We start from the raw sequence: 19,325 nt of genomic DNA, 5'->3' as shown, positions 1-19,325 counted from the left end.
GTATAGAATCAACACCAAAGGATTCGAGGGGAAGATGTATAGTGGATTGCCTCTCGATAGTTCACTACTTTTATCAAAACTCTGAGGAACATACAGGTGTCAGATGAGGTGAGCTTTCTTAAGCAACTACTTGTTATATTTAGTCAACTCATATAAGTAAGCTTACCTTGTGAGTTTCTTATTTACATAGTAAATCAACTTCCAAGTCTAGCCTAGGCCCTTGCCTTGGCCTCGTACATAGATTTTTGAAGTGGCGCGGATTTTATCCTTCACTGCGAGACTGTGATTAATGAATCTTTGAGGTCCCGAAAGGTACATAGCCTAGCACAGTGCACTTTAATAGAAATGTGTAAATTATACTCGTAGTCTTTAGTTATACCGAGGACTGTTGTAGATGTATTAACAGTCATTGCTATATACGTTAACCTGTCGATATCGAAATGTCAAAAAAAAAAACATAAGGTAAAGTTCAAGCTAGGGCCTAGGCTACTCTGTTTCTGTTGTGTAGGCCTAGTACATACAGTACTGCTGTACAGTTGGTACAGTTAAGTTTAAGTATACACTTTATTAATAATTAGCAATGAGACACAAATATGCCTATGTTTAGGCTTCACTAGACAAATTGAATCATATTTTTTAACAATATACTATAAATGCAGCTATGTATAGATAAATTGTCTTTTTACATATTCAGGAATTTTAAGGTAGAAATTGCTCGCTATACATCATTGTTGTATTATAATTTGCATTATAATTTGTTCATTTGGATATATATTTTCAATAGAAGTTATTTGCTAGCTGGAATCGCTTAAATGTCAGCTCCAGTTTTTGGCCCACAAGGCCTAATTCAATTTATAGGATATGGAGAATTATATGAATAATGGGAGCTGGAAGGTACATTTGCAAAATACAAACCTCCATTTACATTAGTATCATAAGAAAAAAACATTGTTTAGTGTGTTCACAAAATTGCTCAGCCTAATTTGCCATCTAAAATATAACCTTCAAAAGATTTACTTGCTGAGGCATGTAAACATTTACAAATAAGATTTCTGATAGATGTGGAAATATATCAATTCGAAGTTGCAGGCTGTTTGCGTATAAACATGTTGAAACCAGATGAAAGTATTTGATCAGTTAAATACTAAGTTCTATACTGTGTACAGAAAGCTCTACACAGTACAGTACCCACAGTCATATCTGCAACAATATTTTCCTTTCTATGCAAATGATTAAATTCAGATTTTGTATAGTTACTAATATTCTCTGTCTAGGTTTGAATTAGCATGTTGATGAATCCTACTGTATGTAGCCCTACTGTTCTCACTGCTTAGCGGCATTTCCAACTGAAGAGCAACATCCTAAGTATAGCATTAAGATAAATAGCTTACATGGCTTGAAAACCCGAACTATGTATCATGTCTGTACGTGACAAGCTTTATGATACTCCTTCAATATACTTAGCATGAAAACTTGACGTGTTAAGTCCCAAGGGCCTGTGCTACTGAGTCAATGCTGGACAAGATGCTGGATATTTTTATAACCTTTATACTCTCCTTGATGTCAGTGCTGCTACTGACATGAAAGGTGTGAAAGTGACAGGATTGAATATAAAAATTATATTTGATATTATTTAGTACATTACACTATAATAATAATTATTTTTACTATGCTTACATTTATATAATGCTAAGTATTATCTTAGTTATTTAAAATGATATTTTATTTATTTAAAATATTGATGTAGAATTTATCCTATTTTATTAAATATTATTTACTATGTTGTTAACTTGTGGAGCATGTTTTTTTGTCATAAATAATTCACCCCCAGAAGATACTGTACTATTTATAAATAATTTTACTTTTTATTTTAACTAATTTTTTTTATAATCAGAAAGTATGATGCTAATATAATTGTTTTTAGTATTTTCTTGGCTGCTTGTTTAACACAAATTCACATTCCATTATTATAACATCGAGCCTTAAAAACGCTGAAATATGATAATAGATATACCGTATTTACATGTTAAATATTTAATCGAGAGTTTTAAAGTCCAAAATGATAACGAATGTGCTGTTCTCAAACAGAAATACCTCATTTGAATACAGTACTGTAGCTGTACAGTACACAGCCTATGGTATACTGGGGAACCTTAAAGCAAGTTTTAAATAAAATGGAATTCTCTTGTGATTGTGAATCTGAGCCCTTTGTTCGTGGTAACTTTACAGTATCAAATAGTAAACTGTATGCCAGATTTAGGTAGCAGGGAATATGGTAGATTCATAATTAAATATAATATAAATAAAATATCTATCAGTATTTTCAATGGAACATGTATTACTATTGAACTAGAATGCCTTATTAACACCAGTCTGTATTGTTGTACGTATGTATAGAACTGGTAATTATAATATTACAATAATAGTTTGATTTTTATTTAATTTGAAGATAATCATGATAATATAATAATAAAAATTAAAATGAAAATAATAATTTTCATACAATAAAGTTGTAATGATACTGAAATATAAAATTATAATTTTAATCAATCAATTAAAAAAAATAAAATAAAAACAAATATTTATATAGTGTATAATAATTAGTATCCATAAAGTCTACAATATTTTTTTTTGTATATATAGTGCAAAAGCAAACAATAGCTAATTCAGGTGTCCCTACTCAAGAGAGTGGTTTGCTGCTACAATTTGATGATAATATGATTGAAAAGAAGAAAATATAATGAAGTAATACATGCTGGCAGGCCTACTCAATTTTAGATGAAAGTAACATAAATGATTAACAAAACAACAATGATTATAAAAGAATGGTCATAATTAATGTACAGTTTATTCTTGTGATTGACAAGTAACACCAACCTAAAAGTAACTTCTTAGTTTTTTTTAAATTTATTTTATTTTATTTTTTATTTCTTTTAATTAATGCTTAATCAAAATTAATTCCGTAATATTACAATGAAAATCCAAGTGGGAGAATTGAGGTAATCAATACGGTAAATTATATGTCATGTCATAACAAAATTCACACATAGGATAAATTTGGAATTAGCTGTATAAACAATTGAATAAGGTAAAGATGTTGTGGTGTTTTTTATAGGAAAAATTTCTTGTTTAATTTATTTCTTTTAATTAATGCTAACAATTTTATATGAAATTGTAGATGTCCTTCCTCATGTGTTATTTAAACTGTCTATTTGGTTTTAATTCAAAAATGTCAGTTAACCAATATTAATTATTGTATTCATATTTTTGTTCTCTGCAGTAAAACAATGTTTATACGCTCCAGGAATATCTCCATAACATAGAGAGGTATTCTTTGCATGTGATATAAGAGTGATGGAGAAGAACACATTTCACATTTATTCTGCCATTTTGGTTGCGTTGGTTACCATCTGCTACCACAATGCATTGCAATGTGGATTTGTGTTTGATGACATATCAGCCATCAAGGAGAATAAGGATCTACGACCGTCATCGCCACTATCGAACTTGATGTGGAATGACTTCTGGGGAACGCCGATGCATAAGGTAACATTAAAATGAGCAGCATATTCCAGTCAATTCCGTTTATTGTACTCCTAGGAGTAAATAACGCATCCCAATCAATGCCCAAGTGTACACAGCCTGATTTAAAATCCTTCATTCATTATACAGTACTGTAGTCTATTTTCACAGGTCCATAATTATGTACATAGCTCATAGCTCATCCATTGATTCTCTGCTGCACTTTCCTTTCAATCTACTACAAACTTCACTTCATTGTTTATACATCTGTAACAATCTTTCTTCTTCCCTTTACTGTTCTCTTTCACTATTCTTCATTCAATTACAAAAGTTACAACAATGTTGTTAAAACTTGGACGAATTTCATCTAGTCTTTAGTTGAATTATAATTTTTTGTCTGTATATTCAAGAACCATTTACAGTATATTAATATTATTAAAGTGAATAAATTAATTTAGTCCGACTTTAGTGACCTTTACTGTAGGATTACTGTATCGGCACCCCATTAAAGACCTTAAAAGTATGTTTGTATTGTATATCCTACTTTGCACCCTAAACACTGGTATCTATTATAGTGTGCTACCTGCAACACCTACAGTAGCATAGATTCACTTACAGTACCATCCCTAAGAGGATTATTATAAAAAGAATACTACCAATTGTTAATTGTCAGGAAGGGAATTATAGTTTTAGTGAAGTAATGAGAAAGGCAATGAAAGCAATTAGGTATTATATGTAAAGGCATAAAAATGAAATACAATGTACATTATTGCATAAAACAACAAAGATAATAGTGCCTGTAGGTAAAATATGCAAAATATGTAATACAAATTAAACTTTATCGCAATTTCCATGGCTGGGATTTTATTTTACTTTCTTTTTATTGTTTTTTTTATTTTTTTAAATATAGAATGATTAGATATTGTAAAATTAAATTTATATTTTTTAACTGTGTTTTACAGTAAACATGAAATGGTCATACAAAATACAAAATCTTAAATTATACGGAATAAATATTTTTATTAGGAATAGCAATAAATATCATTTCTAATGTATTAATAATTTGAGTAACATGGCATTGCAAACCTTTAAAAACAAATTTCTATTCTGCAAGGCAAGTTGAGTGGCCGAGTGGTAAGGCAGGTAGAACCAAGTCTTCTTGGATAAGGACTTAAAATGGAGGTCCAGTGTGTACTTTAAAGAACCCATTGCATCTTCCGGAAGAGTAGGGGGTTACCCCGATGCTATTGTTCATTTCAGTCCCTGTCGTTGTGGAGTGATGTGAACATGTAGTTACTATAAGTGTAACTTTACGGCGGCTTGGTAGTCACGGACCACGCCCATACGCAATTCAGCACTATATCACTGCAAGTTATGGGCTATTCTCTTACCTCTACCTTTGGCAAAAAAGTGCTGAATAAATTCCTATTTTCATCTTTATTATTATTATGGCCAAATGTACTGTAGTACCCAAAATTAGCAAAACTACTATTTAATACAAAGCTGACCCAACTCTTTTCTAATAAAAATTCTTTTTAGAATTCTCTCTCAATAATGTTTATATTCTACGATTTACCAGTATGCCTACGTTATAACAAGTTTAAGGTTGTGTCTCTACTAACACATATTTTCATTGTGGATTTTTTTGGGCTCAGTACGGACTCCAAAAGTATGCATTTTCTTTTAGTTTTAAGGCATATGCATATATATAACATGTTTACTGTATAAAGTGAAAATAAGCACATTTGAAAAAAAAAAAAATAGGAATGAAAAGAAAATAACGATTATCAAAGCAATTTATAGTAATGTTCAGATCGCATACAGTAATAGTAACAAGCTGAGGCTTCTATCCTACCTTATAGGCTGCATTTATTTAATATTCTATCTCTTAATAATAGGATTAGGTCTATGATGAAAGAGCACCCATTAGCATAGATTAAGTAGAGATCTTAGTTCAGAGAAGACGATAACAATACTCCAAACCTAATGGAGTGATTGAGCCGGAGTATCACATTGACTAAATTTAACAATAGCAAGCAATTAGTATACAAGTTCGTGCTAAAGAAATGTTATCAGTCTTACTTAAGATTGCTCCTGATTCCCTTGGTTCATATGGGAATTTATTATGGTATTTCTGCATTAAAAACGAAACTCTACCACTGCATCTTTTAGTGCATACAGCACATCTGAAATTGACTTACAGTATGTCTTGCTATAGCAAATACTTGAAATATATCTTCAATTTCTAAATAGACTTGGTAATGTACGCTTTTGCACGAGTTGAAAACCTGCGTGGGAAAAGCATGCTTTGGAACAGGTCGCATGTGAACAAGAGATCCGCTAGTTTTTTACATAATTAAACTAAAATAATTCAAACTCTGTGAAGATGCAGTGTTTGCTAACATTCATTTGAATGTCATCTGAGATGAAGAGATCCAAAAAGGGATTTAAGTGAGGCCTAATAATGAGATTTAGTTTATAGGCCATCCTATGAATAAGTCATGAGTGTAATAGATGTTGGATATAAAAAAAGAAAATAAATCAATCAACCAACCAATCAAGTCAAAAGGATAAATAAGAAAAGATTAAATTTCCTTCAATAATTTCTGGGATCTAAAGATCTTTATCTATATTTCATAACATATAAAGAAGCAAAATATAGTTTGCTTTGGCTAATCGTCTTCCTTCTTGCATTAAATAGAGTTTTTTCTTCTTCTGAAAATATTAGATAATATATCTGTCATTTGTAATTGTTAATGCTGTATTGGATAAGACCCTGAGGGATGGTTATTAATCAGCATATAGGCTGTCTGTATCTCTTTAGCGCCATCTTTTCACTTCTTAATGAATCCTCAGATCTAGGTTGATTTTTTTTTGTCTTGATTGGTTGTCACAGTATCTTGCGATTTTATTTTCTTTTCTATTATTGTGGTTAAGTGCCATCCTTTCAATTGATGGGGTTTTGGTTCTATCCTTGAAATTTAACTTTATTTTTACATACTCTACTCTTAACAGCATTCTTTTAATTTATATACTATCAAGAAATGGTGCTGTGGCATGGTGGCTAAGTGCCATGCTTTCAGGTCATGGGACATTACAGTAGTTCATGCACCTTTCACTACATTCTTGTAGTTTAAAGACTGTGTCATGTTTAATGCCCATTCATTAATTTCTTTGACTTTATTTTGAATAATATTAACAATATCAACATATTAAAATTGTTCATATTTTATGTATAGTATAGTGCAATGGGCTGTATACACTGTTCATAGTGCTCCGGTATTCAACCCGCGGGCCAACTCTGGCCCACCAAAGATTTTGATCCGGCCCGCGAAACAAATGCTAAAAGTAAATCATTTTCTGGCCAATTTTTTGAAAAAGTTTTTCTGTTTTAATATAGAAACACCTCTTAGGCATCCCTACTCTCTCTAGCATTGTTTTTCAAGAGTATGACTTTTTCCGAGTGTAGTTTAACTGTATCTAGTGGCTTAGTGTATTTATATGGGGAGGGGTAGACTAATAGGGACAATAGATTAAAGGCGGGGGTACTGATACAGAATGCTGCGATGTACCATTTGCGGCACAAGCAGGTTCGGGGGCATGTTAATCTGTTGAAAACACTGCTTTAAAGACTTATTTTCAAGTCTGAAACTGCAATTTCTAGGAATTTAGAGGTATCTATGTTAAAAATTTGCTCACCTCATCAATCCTAACCCCTGGTGTGTGGATATTTTTGTGGTAGGAAAAGTTTTTTTTTTCAAAATTCTAAAACAACATGTAGAAGAAAAGAAAATTATCAAATTTAAGTCTGAGAGTGCCATTTCTGAGCCTCTAGAGATGCCATAATCATAAATTTTCCCCACTATGGTTAGGCTGAGGTGGTATTTTCCCCCTGTCTATTTCAAATTCTCCACTATAAAAGAAAATGGATGGGGCTGACATAGAAAAATATAGAAGTACACAATTTATATAGGCCCGCTGCTGCTCCCTACAGGTTGGGACTGGCCCACAGCTTAAAAAGATTGCAAACCCCTGGTATAGTGTAATGGGGCTACTATTATGGATGATATGATTTCTATGAATCATAATGACCTTGCTGATTTCCCATCAGTGAGAGAGTGTGCTGCACTTTCTTTGGTTGTTGCTATCAGCCAACTGGCATTTCAATCAATACCTCGAACTAGGATTCACTATACACTTCTATTAAATGTAAAATAAAGGAAGATTCATAATATGCAAAAAAGTTATGACATAATTTTTGATTAAATCTACTTGTAAAAAAAGATTTTGTAATGAAGTTTCTGCTGCCAAAATAAAATTATTTTGATTTGTATTCTGTATACAATATTTGCATCAGTGGAATTTAACATATTTGATGTAGCATTCTTTCAATACATTTTTGTGGTGACTATTCATATTAAATATAATATTCTAATAACTCCCAAACTCCTGCACATTCCTTTGTGTTGATATTCGACAATAACAATAACAATTTAATGACATCTTATCTAATAATGACACAAAAGCTATAAAGTTTAACATGTCTCATTAAAAACCTGCAAAATATTCCTTTTTGCCGAGTTCCACAACCCTTGCTATCTTTTCTTATTTTATATCTCAACTAAGCTCAGTGACCCTTAGTAACCTTTCTTATTCCCTCTCTGCTGCTACCGTGTAACCTCCTCAACACTTGGTTAGCTTTCTTATCCTCCTAAAGCTCCACAACTCTTGGTAAACCTTTCTTATCCTAACTAAGCTCCACAACCCTCGGTAACCTTTCTTATCCTCCTTTCCGCTAAGCTCCTCAACCCTTGGTTAGCTTTCTGATCCTTCTCTTCTAAGCTCCACAACCATTGGTATCCTTTCTTGTCCCTACTAAGCTCCACGACCCTTGGTAACCTTTCTTATCCTCCTCTTTGCTAAGCTCCTTAACCCTTGGTTAACTTTCTTATCCTTCTCTACTAAGCTGGACACAACCCTTGGTAACCTTTTTTATCCTCCTCTCTGCTAAGCTCCTAAACCCTTGGTTAGCTTTCTTATCCTTCTCTACTAAGCTCCACAGCCCTTGGTTACCTTTTTTATCCTCCTCTCTGCTAAGTTCCTCAACCCTTGGTTAGCTTTCTTATCCTTCTCTACTAAGCTCCACAACCCTTTGTATACCTTTTTTAACCCTACTAAGCTCCACAACCCTTGGTAACCTTTCTTATCCTCCTTTCTACTAAGTTCCACAACCCTTGGTATCCTTTCTTGTCCCTACTAAGCTTCACAACCCTTTATAACCTTTCTTATCCTCCTCTCTGCTAAGCTCCACAATCCTCAGTTAACTTTCCTTAAGCTACACAATCCTCGGTAACCTTTCTTAAGCTCCACAACCCTTGTTAACCTTTCTTACAGTAAGCTCCACAACCCTCTGTAACCTTTCCTTGAGCCTGAAGAATTGTTATTATTTCCAAGTGAACCAAGCTTAATCTGGAATTAAGGTCCTTAACGGAATGTTCAATTACTGAAGCTAATGCCTGTTTATTATTGCCGAGTTCACCTGTGCGTGCATGATATGTGCGCACATGTAAGCATGTCTGTCCGCGTGTGTGCTTTCGTCTTGAGGCATTTCTCATTATTGTGATATATGTGATTATATAGCGTTACAGATATCTGTCATAAGTGTTCTCCTTTGGTTAGGCACAGTCCTGGTTTCTCTCACTGTATATCTTAGAATCTCGAGGGAACGCAATTTATATTAGGCAGAAAAAAAAATATTTGACATTTATTTGTTTTTCAAAATTAAAGAAAATTATTCCACATATCAGATTATTGCATGGTTTAATAGAAATTGACATTTTATGGTTTTGATTGAATTCATTTCACAAATTAGTATTTTCTACTCAGCCCATGGTACTGTACATATGATTATAAAGATATTACAGTGTACAGCGAATTTTAAACCAATCTGATGTTTTATGTTTGTTGCTTACAGTATATGATAGATTAGAAATCATCAGATACATGCTATGTTTTAATATATTATATCTCTTTTATCTCTTAATCTATCGTTTTTAAAATGTTTAATTTCACTAAACTTTTTAACGGGCATTTAATTGATGAACTGTGTAAATACTCAATTTACTCAATTTTTCTTGTATTAAAGTGTCTTGTTTATTGTACTCTATGTACAGTATGTTACTTTGTCGAACGCACTGCGCGCGTGTGCTGCTGTAATTTAAAGCATCGTTTCAAATAAAGTTATTATTATAGCAAAGTTATCCATTTTCTTACTCTAAGTATCTACAGAATTGAGTGTGAAAATATTAAAAAAGAAATGCAAAAATTATCTGTTAGCATTCACCCTCAATTCATTTACTTTCCCTTTGTTTTCTGCCATAAACATCCACAATTTTTACTGCTTATTTTTTCCATTGCAGGAAGGAAGTCATAAATCGTACCGTCCAATCTGTGTTCTGACTTTCCGTATCAATTATGGTTTGGGAGAACTTGACCCTGTGGGTTATCACTTGGTCAATGTCATCCTACACGCTGTCGTTTCCGTCATGTTTTTGAAAATGTGCACGCAGTTCTTCAGTGATACAACTAGTTTTATAGCGTCTTTGTTATTTGCACTCCATCCGATACATACCGAGGCAGTAAGTACATTCACTTTAATAGTATTACTACTTACCTACATACACATCCATTTTTTTTACAAAAATAACTCTTAAAGACATTATTATTCTTATCCAAAGTAAAGAATTTGCATTACTATAAATGATAATAGTTCTTTTTTACGTAACTTTCTGATTTGGTTCAATCATAGAACAAATCAATCAGTATGTATACCTTTTTCAGAGTTATTTCAGCATCTATATTCTAAGACTTGCTTCACTTTTAAATTAGGTCTCACCACAGGCTGTTGTATTGTTTTCTCCTATTTTTATCATAATTGTACATTTTTTCAGTACAGTAAGTGAATAAATTAGCAATTGATTGTTTGAAGTGCATGCTTGAAGTGGTATCATGTGTGATCACCTGCTGTGAGTCTCTATTAATCCTATTGATTGTAATGAAAATATAAACATGTTAAGGTCTCTGTCCTAATTAATGCTTATGATATGCTCTGCATACTCATATTCTTCATTTGACAATCCAGCCAATCACATTAAAGTTGTAAACATTCTCAGTTCTTCATCCTATGATTGGATGCAGTGCATACCTTTCCATACTGATAAACAGATTTATTTGGTTATTATCTTATTTTATTTATATTTACAACTGATTATACTCCCAATTAATTTAAATGCTTACTGTATGAAGTCTCACATATATAGTATGAGGCTTTATTGAATTGAACCTTTTTTTTATTGTGAGAGAAATCCTGTCCAGCTTGGCATGATTTGAACCCATGACAATGGGATTAGATGGCAGGCATTTTACCGCCAAACTATAGCTGCGCTGCAGATTACTAGAATTTACCTAAAAACATTATACAGAATAATAATGTTACACTTTGTGGAAATGATTGGCATAGCTATATGGCTTCAGTCATATAAATTCTGATGAAAACTAATTTTGGCATCACAGGATTTGAACCCAGGACCTGAAATTAGAGGCAAAGCATCCTAACCACCAAGCTACAGTTCTACTCTTCATTTGCCCTTGTGTCCTTGTGCAAGACAAATATTTAGCAATTACCTGCATATCTCTGTTTTCACCTAGGTGTTTAATAATGATTGCTGTACTGTAGGGTGTGAATGATCTGAATGAAATTTGTCAGTTGCTATGCATGCAGGCCCGTGTCCAGGGGGGGTTTTATGGTTTGGGAGAACTCCCTTTTGCACTGCGGACCCACCCAGACACAGACATTTTCAAACATATCTGCTTTTATAGCATTATTTAGACCCATAAAGCACAAAAATCCTCTTGCTTTGGGGTTTCGCCGACCCCACCTGTGCTTCCACTGTGGACCTCACGCCCAGAAGAACCCCCCCCCCTTGGAAGAACCTGGCTACGGGGGCCTGGCCCTCTCAAGGGCATGAAGAGGTTGCATAGGTTCAATAATTTACCATCAGAGTGGCTAATAGTGCATGATTTATTCTGTAACCAGGGTAACATAAGCACATAGAGTCCCAATATTGATGTAACAATAATTTGTAATAATATAATTCATTATGTAATAATGCCACAAATCAACCTCTTAATTGAAACAACCTCCTAATTGATTATCATTGTTATTGTAAACTGATAAAATACAGTAATAATGCGTGAAAAGGTATACAGGTAGTTTTTTTTTCATAATAATACTGTAGCCAACTAGAAGCAGTTTGGCACAGAGGAAATGGTTTTGTCTCAAGGTTAGAGTTTCAGTCCCTCGCTGTGCATTTCGCTTAAGTGCCCTTGAGCAAGGCACTTTTTGTGCTATGCAACTCCATATCTAGTAGAAAAATGGGTACCTAGTAGGGTTGCCAGCTTCTGTGCTGATTACAGCACCCACTGGCCTGGGGAAAAAGCACTTCATATCAGAAAAAAAGTGCTTATATAATTGAATAAACTATTTTTTTTGAGAGAGAGTAGCTTAGCTCAGTTTGCTAAACTGGTGGTAGCCACTGTGTGTGTGCGCTGAACCGTGGATATCTCTAGGTCTCTGGTTCAATTTCCATCGCTGCTCTCCTTGTGTTTTAGCTGGAGGGCTGAAATACAAGTTATGATAGTGCACCATCTGAGACATTTAAGCCGTTGGTCCTGTGTGCAATATGGCCCATTTGCACATTAAAGAACGCAGTACATTCTTCGGAAGAGTAGGGGATTGTCTCCCAGTGTACTGCCCAATTCACCACCATAAACAATTAGTAAAAATAGTTGAGTAAATATATTTTTTTATTTTCTTACACTATTTTGCTACAAATATTTTCTCATTCAGAAACATTTTTTTAACATATATATATATATATATATATATATAAAAGTGTTATTAAATATATAGTTAACAATAATAACCTTGCACACATTGTAATAATACATAAATATTTATGCCAATTCTGATGATAATACAATCAATATTATTCATTATAAATGGTGTGTTCTGATGATAATAGAGATGTAACATGCAGATAGTATCCAATAATAAACAGAAAACAGTGATGATCGTACATTACTACACACTTCTAGTAATGCATTGATTCATCTATTGCAATTCCAATACAAATGACACACTGGCTGTTAATCTGTGTTAACTCATAATAATCATAGATATATAAGAATACATTTTGATGATAATAGCTATACATTTGTAGATATTCATACACTTCTTATAGACCATTCAAATTAGATGTGCTTCTCTTTTTATCTCCAAAACAGGTCACAGGGGTCGTAGGAAGAGCTGAACTCTTAGCCTCAATCTTTCTTCTACAAGCCTTTAAAAATTACATAGAATGCACTGGAAAAGATCGGCCAATCGGTGAGTATGTTATAACATTTTTTTTACCAGACACATAAAATTAAAATCATTGACCTGTCCACGTTCAAGTAAGGTTTTAAAACCGTGCAAATAGATTTTTTATTTGCATTTTAGTTTGTTACCATAAAATTTTTCAAGCTTAGCCTTTCATAAAGAGCTGTGCTCGAATTGTTCATGAATGAGTTCTATGTTCAATAATTTACCATCAGAGTGGCTAATATACTACATAAAGCCCTGCACAGACTATCAAATTTTATTTGACAAAAACATGCGTCATGCCAAATTTGGTCATGATGACATTAAAATATTATATTATTGGTATTGGAGGGTAGTTCAATTCCTGTAAAAACCCAGTTTAAAAAAAAAAATCTCAAATGACTAAAGAAGCCTGCTTCACTTTCTCAGCATCATAAAACATTTTATGAAAACCAGCCGTTATAAGCATATCTCTCATCCTGTAAGAGACGACACTTGATTGATTTTTTTTTTTATAGATTTTATAGAAAATAATTTCAATAATTACTGTAATAATAGTATAATAAGTGCATTGTGTTATGCTATGTTTTGTTATGTTGTTTACGGTTTTTTTTTTAAATATTGGCGTAATTCCTAATGGCAAATTAGCGAGCAGAAGCGGGCACCATCTGAGTGAATGATAGGTCGGCTAGTTTGTGACCGTGTTAACTTGTGGCCGTGAGTGCACTGTATTCATATGAGGGTAGACAGTCTGGCTTCTTACAACCTTTCAGTGACATTTCAAGACAAGCAATTAAAGGAAATTTGTAGATATAAACGGAAAGTGAGACTTAATACTGCACCAGAAAAGGCAGCACAAATGTATTACATCAACAACTTGCAGGACATTTCTTAATGTTTTCTAATGGTTTTTTTTTTAAAACATTATGTAGTAAAGCATTTACATAGTAAACATAAGGTTGTTATGATTTACATCCAGTGACATTTTTGATATACACAGAGGGTCATCATTCAATGTAAGCTATTTTGACTATTCCACTATGCCATGGATCCCATAATAGATGTTACTATGAACTAACAATGTATTTAGTATATTAATAATAATATAATGTTTATTAAATATCATTTAAACCTAGATTTGAACCTAAAACCTGATTAAGTAGGTATGGCACTAGACCTGTAAACTGCTTATCTCTTGGCCGCTCTTTGTCTAAGTCTGAATATTTCTTATAAATATCATAAATTTTTATTGGGAAAAATTGTAAATTTTATACCAGTAATTTGGTGCTAGTGAGCCGTGTCAAATCCATAAAATGTTGCCAAGTATTATGATATGTGTATGCTGCCATTTGTCTGCCTCTACCTCTTGTTGGCGATATATTCATCAATTGGATTTTTTTTCAATTTTGCATTTTGTCTGAACCCAAACTCTGTGTAGACTGTGTAGACTGTTAAAATTGACAAGCAGTTTTGATAATCAGATATTCTGTAGAACTGATATTAGCTTCAGGATACCTGTTTTAACCAGGGTTTCTTAAGGCCGGCCACTCACTGTGTTGTGGGACAGTCGGCCGGCGAATCCAACTCCACTTCATGTGATTGTTAGATGATACAATGCCATCTGCTGATTGTAGGTAGCAGGCTGGTGTTGCGTTCTCAATAGAATCGTGTTGGCTGACGACTGTCAAGCGCATTTACTGTAGTGCCCGCATTAAGAGTTCCCTATTTCCCAGGTGGGTTCCAGTGAAAGAGATCTTATTGGAGTCCGGAGGAAATAATTTTTGGAGCTGAAGTATTCCAGTACAGTATGTAAATACTGAATTTCATCATCATTTAATGGTGTTTGATGCAAGGAGAGGGGATATTTGGCTTACAGGGGCAGATCAAGAGAAAATCTGGGTAGGGATCAACATGCAACATTTAAAGCATCAAGGGGGGAAGGGTGGTGTGGGGTGGTGATTGAGGTTTTTGTTTAGAATTACTTTAAATACGGGGATATTATCATGCATTGCCTATAGACTTGTGTTGAACATTAGTGTGCTTACATAAAGGCTAAAATAAATGCGATTGACTAAAAAAAATGTACTTTCTTTTATTACAGTTCTTGGAATAAACCATCTCCCACAATTTAAGAGCTTACATAGATTGCTATTATATAGGTTAATTCCACTTTACTGTTCTCCTAAGTGATTATAAGCAGCTATTGTATACTTTGATTGATTTGTCAAGGGTTTCATTGAGCACTACTAAGGTTTTTATTTAGAATCTCACATTGTTTAAATACAGTACAGCCAGAGCAGTGCTAAAACACATTTTGTATAATAAAAAACAAAAATTCATGATTGTCATGAGAATGTAGCTATATATAGGTCTGATTATTAAGGTCACTGAATGACAGTCTAATAGATATGTTGAAAATTGATTCTTCCTTGCAATACAGTAGGTGCCTATAATAATGTGGATTGTGTTATTCAAGAAGATTGATTTTAATTTGGCAAAAAGGTGGCCTAATTTGCCAAACACAGCTGTATTTGACTGTATACAGTATTTGCACATTCTGTTCACTACCTCAACGTCAAGTGGAAATAAATTTCACAGCATCATTCTATCTACAACTCAATTTTGTATTAAAAAATGTTTAAAAACAATACTGTACAGTATACTGTATCTTCAATATGTCTTATAAATTTTACCTGTAGTTTATTAATGTGTACTGTATTCATTTCTGTACTCATTTTTAGAGCAAGCACATCTGGAAACAATTATCTTGATTGTACTGTTGTATTTATTATACAACAGTAAAAATGTTCTCATGTCCTTCTATGATACACCAATCTACAATTTTCTTTCATTTTGACTTCTCAAAAAATATTGATTGAATGTGTGTTGCAGCATATACTGAATGTGTGTTGCAGCGTATACTGTACTGTATGTTTAAAGGTAATAATAACATAGGTAAAACCTGCTAATCACCAGTACGGTATGGCCACTTCATCATTCTCACTTCAGCTCTGTCTATGTTAATTTGAATTGTGTATATTATACACGTTTAAAATTTAGTTTGGATGGAAATTATTTATTACTACTGTAATATTATCAGCAAACATAACACTTAGTTATTTTCTCATTTTGGCATTGTATAATAATAGTATACTGCCCTTAAGTTGCATCTTATTATCTTATTAAAGATGATAAAATTTATAAATGAATCATATTCAATGACATCCATTCTTTTTCTCATTTTAATACTTGATAATGAATGGCAGTTAAATAACAAACAGGTTTATAATGTTTACTGCCTTTAATATGTGTCACAGTTACAATGATAATTGCTTTAATTTAAATAATTAATGTATATATCACTACATCTGTGCCAATTGACTAATATATGTTTCGTTCCAATGTCCCTTTAACATGAGTTGTAGTGTATGTGTAGATTTTAGGAACGCTATACTATGCATGTTATTTTCTTCCTGTTTTCGTGTCATGTACATTATAATATTTTACAGTTATATCAGTAAAAAGTTCATATTTTATATTTGATATGGTATTTCCCTTTGGCATGTATGTAAGCTGCAAACATAGGCAAATATGAGGTGCTCTTTACCAACTATGAATTCACAAATCTGTACAAATTCTGGCACAATTACTCTCAATTCCCTGTTGGTCTTCTGTCTTGATGCAAACAGAAGTGTCGCTGAGTTCACAGGAAGATAACATTTTAACATTTGTTGTTTTCTTTAAATATAGATAGTAAAGAATTCATGCATGTGTTATAAACAGTAATGTTTGTTTAGGTCATTAATAATTTATAATAGATTATAGTTGTATAATAGATTAACCTTTGTAGGAAATTCAACTTGGAGGTAGTTTATTTTCACAATTTATTGATAATTATAATTTCAAGCATTGTTGGAACTTTATGATTTCTGTATTGTCAGGTTAACAGTGAATTGAGAAAATAATATCCTTTTTCTGTATCAGTTGATGATGTTCACCTCGTGTGATAAACGATTTATCTTTGTATCCCTGGTTCTAATCCTTGGTTTTTTTTCATATTTACCCAGCTAATAGCTTTACATTATTAAAGCATTAATATGCCATATATTGCACAAAACCCACTTAAAACTAAATGACGACTTAGAATATATCATCAATTTGTCTCAGTAGAAATTCACGAACAGACAGCATTAAAAATACACTACCAAAAAGGAAGTGTTTGTTTTGCATACTGCATATTTTTAAATACCGACATTTTAATTTATGTTTCATTTAGTATTGTGTTAGTATTCATAGGATGGTCTAAAGGACATGAGTTGATTAGTGTAAATTGATCTGCTGCACAGCTCTGTCGAACAATTTCCTAGAAATTTCTACAGACCCCCAAAATAAATGTACTTTACAAGAAAAAACTAGTTAATATTCATATACATGTTTGAGATGACCTTCTAGCCCCATGTTTAATATGTGATGCGTAGATTGGACCTCAATACCTATTAGTCCAATAAATAGCCAGGTAATTTTTTCTCAAAAGCCTAAGGATGCTAGTTGTATTCTCACTACTAAACTCTTTAAAGTGTTTGCCATGACACCAATCAATACGGCGAAGAGTCCCTTAGGCAGAGATCAAATTGGGAATCCGTAATTTGCGGATTGAGTTTTTCGATGGCTCTGTCACAGAGGCGAGACGTGATGAGAATTCATACGGTTCAATTGCAGGAGGCAATATCGCATTTATTTGCGATAAACGGAATTATTATATTCTGTTCTGTAATTCAGCAAATTACTTTAAATATGCTTGGTAGTGCAGCATACCAATAGTACATTTGCTTGGCTAATTTTGTCCTTGGACCTACACTATAACAAAGAGATCAGTCTATTTTAATGCTTGATTCGTCATGAGGTGCATCCAAGCCTATTCATTTTTGTATTTGTCCAGATATATTTTATTATCATACTTATTATTTCATAGTACACTGTGAATCCACTATTAACAATAAATAACCTTGGTCCCAAGTTTAAATTTATCACTGCTCTGCTTATATTTCCACTGGAGAGCTGTATAATGGTAACAATAGTGCATCTTCTTTCAGAAGAGATACAGGATACTAAAGCATTGGTCTGTGTACAATATTTGGCCATGTTCATGTTAAGGAATGTAATACAGTTATTCTTCGAAAGAGCAGGTGTTTACTACCAATTTCACCACCAGAACAACCCCTTCGGATTTACATGGGTCATTCTTTGTGTACTTCACACTAAGAAATTCAAAGGTGTTGCATGTCCAAAACTCCTCATTCCCATATTGCCATTCATGTTTAATTCACAGCAGGCCCGATGTTATTTTATTTATTTTTTATAATTATATTTATTTATATTATTATCTTTATCATCAGAATCAATGAAATTATAACATTAAAATCAATCTTGATTGAAGTTTACACAAGCAAGCGCTTATCAATCATGACTAGCTTCGTACAATACATAATTTATTGTTTTCATCAATATATGAAAAGCTCTGCAGTAGGGAGTATTACATTAACAGCAAAGTTCTGTACGATACAGTGCAATAACCCTTGATGTGATTATAGGCTTTGAAGCAAGTAGAGTTGCTATATTCATTTTGGAAAAAGGGAGGTTGTAGTCATATTGAACCTAGGACCCTGAGATTAGATTATTTCCAAGTATTTCACTTACTATATGTTGTATATATTATATTTATTATTATATTAATAAGATTGAAGATTTTGCGCAATATATAATATATTATTTAACAGTACCGGTATTATTTTTAATGTTTTGTTGCCAATTTCTATTCATTAGTATAGCTACTTCATTTTGATTTATAATTCAGAGTAGGCAACTGACTGTTGGCATTATTATTTTACACTAATAATAATAGATTTCTTCAGTTTAAACCATGTATACTCTTGCTATCAGATCAGCTACTTCAGACATTGTGAGTATTCATTGGTTTAAACTGAAGAAACATATAATTATATTTATCGCAAACCGGATGAAATTTGTTTATACAAATATTAACACTGACCTTGAATACTCTTAGAAATACATACAGTACATTATTACATAATAATATATGATATGTAAATGTATAGTGATATAATAATATATATAGTACATTGCATATTATGAAAAATAACATCAGATGTGGCTAGGGAAATCGACTGTGGGTAGCATGAAGATTGGTATTAATCCTGAAGGGAATTATTATCTTTTTGAAATGTAAATTCCAAGTTATCATTGTCTTTTTGTGATGAAACTATACATAATTATGGAATACACACCTAAAGGAGTATTAAAATAAGGAGAAACTGATGTATAATTTTCCCCCTCGGATTCAGACACTTTAGAGTACGTCATC

At 32.7% G+C, this 19,325-nt stretch overlaps 1 protein-coding gene across 1 annotated transcript in view; it reads left to right on the top strand.

The window, feature by feature from the left end:
- Nucleotides 1-19,325, top strand: part of LOC117104851 (protein O-mannosyl-transferase TMTC3-like) — a 102,069-nt gene continuing 82,744 nt past the window's right edge. Inside the window, exons 1-4 of the mRNA XM_033245698.1 lie at nucleotides 1-108; nucleotides 3,281-3,546; nucleotides 9,942-10,160; nucleotides 12,868-12,967. Coding sequence (XP_033101589.1) covers nucleotides 3,355-3,546; nucleotides 9,942-10,160; nucleotides 12,868-12,967 — 511 coding nt within the window. The 5' untranslated portion in view covers nucleotides 1-108; nucleotides 3,281-3,354. The remainder of the gene's footprint in view (nucleotides 109-3,280; nucleotides 3,547-9,941; nucleotides 10,161-12,867; nucleotides 12,968-19,325) is intronic.

The sequence above is a fragment of the Anneissia japonica genome, unplaced genomic scaffold, assembly GCF_011630105.1.
Source record: "Anneissia japonica isolate Jap-2015-1 unplaced genomic scaffold, ASM1163010v1 scaffold287834_len5846547_cov211, whole genome shotgun sequence".
NCBI lineage: Eukaryota > Metazoa > Echinodermata > Crinoidea > Comatulida > Comatulidae > Anneissia > Anneissia japonica.
Note: the sequence above shows the minus strand (reverse complement) of the source record. Positions and strands in the feature narration are given on the sequence as shown.